Consider the following 8,521-nt stretch of genomic DNA (forward strand, 5'->3'; position numbering starts at 1 on the left):
CTACTGCAAGAATATTGAATATTTACACAGCCAGGTTTCAGGAAAACGATCAAACTGAGTGATCATCTGGAAAGTACACTTATTATAAATTGATCTCTTGAGAAACAGTGGTGTGCTGAGGTTTTGGCAATGGATGTAAAACTGCAGAACATACGAAAATAGCATTTTTCCTTTACTCACCAGGAACAGCACCCTGAGGAAGAACTGATAAAGTCCAAACAGGATGAAGTCAATGCAAGCTGGCAGCGTCTTAAGGGGCTTGCCCTTCAGAGGCAAGGAAAGCTCTTCGGGGCAGCTGAAGTCCAGCGCTTCAACAGGTATGGTCTTGGCTGGACCTGCTGAAGTGATGTACTGTTTGTGTGGATGTTAAATGATGCATTCAGCTGCACACAGTATATGAGAAGAGCTATTGTCTGTTACATTTTACTCTTCCTCATAACTTGTTGAATGAGGACCTTGTTGTTCTATAATTACCTTAGAATAGTAATTCTGGTTTAGCTTTTCAACAATTGGCAGTTTTGTTCATTCTTGCTCCTGGCAGTTTTGCTTCCCTTTCCTCATAGGGCTTTTCACCCCAATTCTGTCTGAGGTGAGCCTTAAAAGATGTGGCTTTTTGTTGTCAGATGGATGTCAGCCCAGTTGTTCTGGAGATCCTTGAGCAGTGCCTTTCTATTCTCATCTCTATCTATGGCGTTTTGAGATTTGCTGTGACGAGGTTGGATAATGGTCCAGAGTAGGAAATGAACCAACTAGGTGATGGTGCTCGGTGGTGCTGTAATTCCTCGTTTACATATGGTGACACCATCTGAAGAATAATCTGTCGATACGCTTCAAGGTTTTTTGAGATTTAAAAAAAATAAATCTAATTTTCTAGGTTTTTGGTGTGGTGGGTTTTTTTGGGTTTGTTTTTTTTTAAGGATGATGGTAGTTGACTGCAGTGTTTATATATATGAGCTTGTATGCCTGTACTTCTGGCATACATACAGGAAAATATCCTGCTTTCTTCCTTTTTCCGTATCAGACAGACTGCTTTCAATCTGTGCTTTGTTTTGAAGGGATGTGGATGAAACGATCAGCTGGATTAAGGAGAAAGGGCAGTTGATGGCCTCAGACGATTTTGGCAGAGACTTAGCCAGTGTGCAGGCTTTATTGCGTAAACATGAAGGCCTGGAAAGAGATCTTGCAGCGCTGGAAGATAAGGTACCCATATGAGATGCTTTTTTACCTACAATTTAAATGAGGTAACCTGCTTGTAAAAGGTTAGAAGCTTATTCGCTGTTTGTGACTGGGTTTAGGTTAAGGCCCTTTGTGCAGAAGCCGACCGTTTGCAGCAGTCTCACCCCATAAATGCTTCTCAAATTCAAGTGAAAAGGGAGGAGCTGATTGCCAACTGGGAGCAGATCAGAACTCTGGCAGCAGAGAGGCATGCTCGCCTTAATGACTCCTACAGGTAGGAATGCTGTCATGCCAAAATAACCTTTCTTCACAATTTAAATTTGACAGAAGGTTCTTGGCAGGAGAAGAAAGCGATGCCGTTTCCAAAATTTTTTTATTATTCTGGTGTTTTCAGAAGCAGTCTTGTTCACCAACTTATATTTTATAGTAACTTCTTGCAGTAAATTAATTATTTAGATGACGAATTAATACTTACAGCTTTTGGTCATCCTGTGGGTGTGGATCAATTATAGAAAATAGACACCTTGATGTTTTAGGACGTTTGCTTTTTTTTCCCCATCTGCATTTTGATGTTTATTATCTTGACTATGTTATAGTTTTGGTGGGTTTTTTAATACATGTATTACAAATCTGTTCACTATGGAGTCACAATTCTCTGTGAAGACTGAAGTATGGTATATTGTTTGATGTATTGTCCTAGACTAAATGAAGTACGTGTTTCTCTGATAGTTGGGTTTGTCTTCATCCAATTTTGTTTCTATACGAGCCCGGTTGTCTATGAGACATCATCTGTTAGGTCACCATTGAGAAGCCATACTGAAAAGAAACTTACCCTCACATGGTGGTTAGTTTACATCCTTTTTGGCTTTGTTTTCCGTTCTTTGTTCCCTCTCCATGATGCAAGATTTATGATGGTGGAGACTCACACGAGTAATCATTCCTCCTTTGCCTTCCTTGTCATATTCTCTTCAGATGAATTAACAGCAGATTTAAAAGGGAAACAGAAACTGATCACTCTTGCTGATAAGTGTTAAGTGCGTGCCAAAGGCAATAACTGTAAAGGCATGCTGAAAGGAATCTGAGAATTTGTTGTTTGAAGGCTGAGGCATGTGTAGTTGAAACTTTCTGTCAGTTCCCCCCACACACATATGCACTGAGTTTTGGTTGTGACAAAAGCAGTCCTGTGGGCTTGAAATACTCTGCTTGAGAACGTACGTTTTGATTTCTGCTGTCTTCAACATACAGCCTTATGGTTAGGAGTATTCCTTTTATTTTCAGGATAAGTTAGATGCAAAACATGTCTTTGAGAACTTGATTTTGAACCTAACATTTTCCTAACTTTAGAAGGGTTCTTTTATTGAGAGCATATTTAGTTATTTAATAATTTAATTACATTTTGGTATTATCCTGTTTTGTTTCTGTCTGAGAAACGGTGTTTGTGCTTGTAACCCTTTCTTTGGGGTAAGGGTACAGAAACTATGCAAACAAATTATTCCCAACCGTTTTTTCTTTTTCTTTCCTAAGGCTGCAGCGCTTTCTTGCAGACTTCCGAGACCTCACCAGCTGGGTGACTGAGATGAAGGCTCTGATAAATGCTGATGAACTTGCCAATGACGTAGCTGGAGCAGAAGCCCTTCTAGACAGACATCAGGAACATAAGGTATAATGGTTATAGCGCCAAATCAGTCAGCAGCACTCAACGGCTGGTTTGTGTGTCTGACACAGGCTGAGTCAGAACTGCTGATGCTATATCACTGTCATGCAACTAAAGCAGTACTAGATAGCTGTCCTCTTCTAGTATTTTTTCTGTTGTTTTTGATAGTAGATATCCACTAATAAATAAATACTTAAGAATGCTTATGGTAATAGTTTATAAAAAATAATTAGACCTGATAACAGTTAGTTGGACTAAGAGCCATTTTAGTTCTCCATCATGAGGAATTGCTAGAAGCAAGCAGAAAGAGTGCAGCTTAAAACAAACCTTTAGTTTCATTTTCACATATACCTTATCTGCATTATGAGGTAATACATTTCATTCTAGTTTTCATGTGAAGTGTAATGTATTTAAAGATAGTTGAGTGTTTCTCATTCAGGTGTCTGGACTGTTGTCACTGCTGTTTTCAATAGCAGTTTTCATATTCTGACACTATTCTACGATAAATTTTGGTAACAGCTTATTCATGTTCCCTTTCATAGGGAGAAATTGATGCTCATGAAGATAGCTTCAAATCTGCTGATGAGTCTGGCCAGGCTTTGCTTGCTGCTGGACACTATGCTTCTGATGAAGTTAAAGAAAAGGTAAGTTCAGAGCAAGAGCTCCTAGAATAATTCTGTCTGTTTCTTCTGTGTCCCTTAAAAGGTCATTTCTTGTTAAGATTATAAGCTGCAAAGTGTCATCCCTCTAGGTTAGAGGACTGTGATTCTATTTAAGCAGTATGTGCTTTTCATTCTCAGATTTTCCGTTTCTGCCTATGTATTAATAGGAACGGGTAGGACTATTAGTACCATCTATTAGGAACTAATAGTATACCTTTCCTCCAAAAGGAAAATAAGTTATCTGTTTATCTAAGTTTAGGTTTCATATCAGAAGTCTGAGTAAATATTTAAGTCTTTCTAAATTTTGGTTTTGAAATTAATGGGGCCTCTCATGAAGTCTGCATATTGAAAAAAGGGTCAATGAGACAGTTCAAATGCCCTAAAGTGAGAGTGAGCCAAACAGATTTCAGAGGCTGAGAGAACAGGATGGTTTGCTGAAGAGCTTGTCTTCCAAATAGATCTGCAGTCAAAAAGAGCATTTGTGCATTAAATATATCTGTGTAGATTTAATTTGGGAAAGGAGAGGTTTCTGACTGAAGTCAGAAGGTTGTAGCCACTACTCAAGCTTGATATGCTGTGAAAAGGCTTGCCCGGTATGAGGGTGATGATGTCAGTAACAGAATGATTCTTTACATGTGAGGTCATTTTCATTCCAGTGTTAACAACTTTTTCTAAGAATCACAACTTGTTTTTCCATTGAGATAGAAATGAACCAGACTGTTAAATAAAATTATTATGTATTTCTCTTCCCTATCCATTAGCTGACCATCCTCTCAGATGAAAGATCTGCCTTGCTGGAGCTATGGGAGCTTCGCAGGCAACAGTACGAACAGTGCATGGACCTGCAGCTTTTCTACAGAGATACTGAACAAGTTGACAACTGGATGAGCAAACAAGAAGTGAGTGCATATCTTTGACCTCCCCAGATATAGTTGATTTTAATTTCTAGCTAGTCTTCTGCTGATGTAAACAGTTGGTATTTACTAGTGGCTGTGACTGCCACAAGTCATGCACTGGTGAGCAGGGTGCTGTGCAGAGTTATTTGACTGCCCAAGCTGCTACAGTGACTGTTTCTATGTAATACTGAAACTATTAGTTGTGACAAGTTGGCCTGAGATTTGCTTTTGTGTGTATCAACTCTTAAAAAATGCTGTTTGAAGAAGAAGCTGAAAAGAATTATTCAGAACCTTTGGCTGTTAGAGGTGTCCAGGGAACACCATCCCTGTATATAATCCTTTACTTTTAAATAATATCATATGGTAGGAAACATCACTGGCCATGCCTGAGCTGACTTAGAGCAGCTGAGCATGGCAACATAAAAATCAATGATATGTTTGTTTCCTTGCTTTAGGCATTTTTGCTGAATGAAGACCTTGGTGATTCTCTGGATAGTGTGGAGGCTCTTCTAAAGAAGCACGAAGACTTTGAGAAGTCCCTAAGTGCCCAAGAGGAGAAAATCACAGTAAGACATTAACATTAGGTGATCACTATGTGGGCAAGAAATGAAACAGCTGAATTTTTTGTATAGGGAGGAGACACTGCTGGATGATAACAGACAAGGATAGGATTTGCTTAATGAAATTATGCACTGTTAAGTGGAATGTATTAACTCTAAAGTATGTGTATTGTCTCTAAAATGGAAGATAGTAGAAAAGATAGGATAGGGCTCGATTGTTGCCTCAGAGAGCTGAGTAATCCAGTGCTTGCATATCATGCCAGCACACGTGTGGATGGATTAGTCAAAAATCTGCACTCTTCCACGCATAAGATGATGGTACAGATAAAAAAGGGTGTAACAGTAGCGATCTTGATGGCTTTCTGTTAGTTTTACTGTGAAACTTTTGAGAATTAATTTACTAAGTAACGTTGCACAGCCAATTTTCAGTACACTAAGTAAATGGAAAATGTTTTCTCTTTAGGCCTTAGATGAGTTTGCTACTAAATTGATTCAGAATAACCATTATGCCATGGATGATGTTGCTACACGCAGAGATGCTGTAAGTATCTAAAATACATTTGTACTGTAGACTGTAAATCATGTTTTGCTTTATTATTTTAAATGATGTGACCGCAATATAGGATGAGTCGGTGGAGCTCTCCCACAAGTACAGATAGTGGTGGTTCTTACAAGCTTGAAGAATTTTAATTTTTAATTGTTTTTTCAGCTGCTCAGCCGCCGAAATGCCCTTCATGAAAGAGCTATGTACCGCCGTGCTCAACTTGCAGATTCTTTCCATCTGCAGCAGTTTTTCAGAGACTCTGATGAGCTAAAGAGCTGGGTTAATGAAAAAATGAAAACTGCAACAGATGAAGCATACAAGGTAATCACAAAGATGAAGGTTAGAGTAATTTTAAGGCAATACCAGGCTTAATGTAATCGCTCTAATGACATGAAGCAGTGTGAGCCAAAATGTTGCTGATAATAAGCAGTATTAATGGCAACAGGAGGAATTGCAATTTCTCCCTGACCTCAAGGGGGATTTTCCCATCATGCTGTAATCATGCTTATTCAATAGCTTAAGTGTTCTGCTTTCAAAGGCACGTATTTGGCACCAAATCCTTTTGTGGCATCATGGCATGTATATGAATGCAGTCTAATGTTTAAAATTCTTCAGAGACCCATAGATTCTAATTTTGGATTGAAAAGTTCTTATTCTTTCTTCATCTGTAGGATCCCTCAAACTTGCAAGGTAAAGTTCAGAAACATCAGGCTTTTGAAGCAGAGCTTTCTGCTAATCAGAGTCGTATTGATGCACTGGAGAAAGCTGGCCAGAAGCTGATTGATGTCAATCACTATGCATCTGATGAAGTGGCAGCTCGCATGAATGAAGTTATCAGCTTGTGGAAAAAACTTCTGGAGGCCACTGAGCTCAAAGGTACGACAAATACGTGCAATTCTTTGTTTCTAGAGAGTTTAGTTGGAAGAAGACAGGAAGTGAGTTAAATGGAGTAGAAAACTTAAGTCGTCTTTTCCTTTTGCCACTCTGCCTTGGTCAGGTATAAAACTGCGTGAAGCCAATCAACAGCAGCAGTTTAATCGCAACGTGGAAGACATTGAGCTGTGGCTGTATGAAGTAGAGGGACACTTGGCTTCTGATGATTATGGAAAAGATCTTACTAACGTTCAAAATCTTCAGAAGAAACATGCCCTGCTAGAGGCAGATGTTGCTGCCCATCAGGTAAGGGAAATAATTTTTCTTCCTGCCCTTTTACATCTGCTTATTTAAAAGTACTGGTCTGTGTTTTCATAATTTTTTAGCTTTGAGCTTTACAGTTTATTTATCAGAAATAATTTTGAACTGAAATGTAAATTGTACGTCTCAAAGACCAATATCTTCATTACTTTGACAAAGATAAGCTTTTTGAAAAGTGAAAAAATTCCACACAGTGACCTGCTGACAGCGTGGCGTTGTTTTGTGCTGTGCATACCAACTTTAAATGACATGCTGTGCTTTGCGTAGGAAATAATTCCCCCTCAGACTCTCTATTTGCAAACAGCTTATGCTTGTTCAGTTTGTTTTCATATAGCTCTAAGAAATGGGAGAGGAGGGAAAACAGATCAGTTTTGAAATATGGAACTTTACAGCAAATGGTTCCCTCCTTTGCAAATGATCTTTAGGGAAATTAAATCCACAGCAAGAAAATCAGCAAAATCTGGATTCCCGCAATTGGAATTATCAGTTGTTGGCAACTGAAAAATGGTTCATCTAGAGTAGAACATCTGTGAAGTTAATGCAGTTTCAAAAATTGTTTATTTTATGAAATCGACAGATTAAAACCAATTCTGTTTACATAATGTGTTGAATATTATCCAGGAAATAATTGTTACCAAAATTATTGCACTGGCAGTGTGCAGCTGAAGTTCTCTTCTTCTGTCGCAGTATAACCTGTTAGCTAAGACCTGAAAATGTTTGCAGTCGCTGCTGCCATCTTACAGAGATTCTGACATAATGCTATTTCGGACTTAATTTTAGGATCGTATAGATGGCATTACCATCCAGGCACGTCAGTTCCAGGAAGCTGGGCACTTTGATGCTGACAATATCAAGAAGAAACAAGAAGCTTTAGTAGCTCGTTATGAAGCTCTAAAGGATCCTATGGTAGCTCGCAAGCAGAAACTTGCAGATTCTCTTCGCCTGCAGCAGCTTTTCCGTGACATTGAGGATGAAGAGACCTGGATTAGGGAAAAAGAACCTATTGCAGCCTCAACAAATCGAGGTTTGTCCATCCTGATAACTCCAGGATCTAGATGTCAGAATTAGTCTGTTATAACTTGTCTCTTTTTGGAGCGTTCCCCGGAAATTTCTGAAATGTTTATTGTAATTAATACAGTTACGTATTTGCCATCACTCATGGTTCTTTAATTGTTATGTTACTTCCACAATTCCAGTGGGTAACTTAATTTTCATCGTGCTCTGTCTTCATTGTGATAGTTACGTGTTCAAACCAAGTTTCTCTAGCACTGACTGCAGCTTCCTTGAAACTTGTTTAGTCTAATGACTCTGAATTAGTTGATTAACTATTTTATATTTTTCAGGCAAGGACTTAATTGGCGTCCAGAATCTGCTAAAGAAGCACCAGGCTTTGCAGGCAGAAATTGCAGGCCATGAGCCCCGCATTAAAGCAGTGACACAGAAAGGAAATGCTATGGTGGAGGAGGGTACGTGTCAATGTTTGTTTTTTTTTTTTTAACTCTTCCTCTTTCAGAGATCCGAAAGTCGTTGTGCTGGACTTTGTTCTCTGGCTCTGTACAATTAAGAATCACTGGGTGTTTTTAAGCAATAGATAGGTACCTGCTAGCAGGATGAACTTCTGGTCATTCTTTCACCTGAAAAGAAAGATCCCTTGATGGGAACCTGTCATGATTTTCACAGATCTCTGTCTGCTCTTGACAAGCACATATGCACCCTACGTTCAACAGCTTTGTGCCTATAACATTTAGTCTCCATGTCTAAGTCTATTAAAGGCTTGTATCTGAGATACATAATCGTGACGTGAGAGATAATCCTTGACAGAGACAGTAAGAATC

The 8,521-nt window shown here is 38.9% G+C and overlaps 1 protein-coding gene across 5 annotated transcripts in view; it reads left to right on the plus strand.

Annotated features, from left to right (window-relative positions):
• Nucleotides 1-8,521, plus strand: part of SPTAN1 (spectrin, alpha, non-erythrocytic 1) — a 44,494-nt gene that overhangs the window by 6,251 nt on the left and 29,722 nt on the right. For all 5 annotated transcript variants that reach the window (XM_010194736.1, XM_010194735.1, XM_010194737.1 and 2 more), the window contains exons 5-17: nt 184-317; nt 1,056-1,200; nt 1,296-1,450; nt 2,701-2,836; nt 3,373-3,474; nt 4,254-4,391; nt 4,844-4,954; nt 5,412-5,489; nt 5,658-5,813; nt 6,164-6,368; nt 6,490-6,671; nt 7,467-7,710; nt 8,030-8,152. In XM_010194736.1, coding sequence (XP_010193038.1) covers nt 184-317; nt 1,056-1,200; nt 1,296-1,450; nt 2,701-2,836; nt 3,373-3,474; nt 4,254-4,391; nt 4,844-4,954; nt 5,412-5,489; nt 5,658-5,813; nt 6,164-6,368; nt 6,490-6,671; nt 7,467-7,710; nt 8,030-8,152 — 1,909 coding nt within the window. The remainder of the gene's footprint in view (nt 1-183; nt 318-1,055; nt 1,201-1,295; nt 1,451-2,700; nt 2,837-3,372; nt 3,475-4,253; nt 4,392-4,843; nt 4,955-5,411; nt 5,490-5,657; nt 5,814-6,163; nt 6,369-6,489; nt 6,672-7,466; nt 7,711-8,029; nt 8,153-8,521) is intronic.

This window comes from Mesitornis unicolor, unplaced genomic scaffold (assembly GCF_000695765.1).
Source record: "Mesitornis unicolor isolate BGI_N332 unplaced genomic scaffold, ASM69576v1 scaffold8731, whole genome shotgun sequence".
Classification (NCBI taxonomy): domain Eukaryota; kingdom Metazoa; phylum Chordata; class Aves; order Mesitornithiformes; family Mesitornithidae; genus Mesitornis; species Mesitornis unicolor.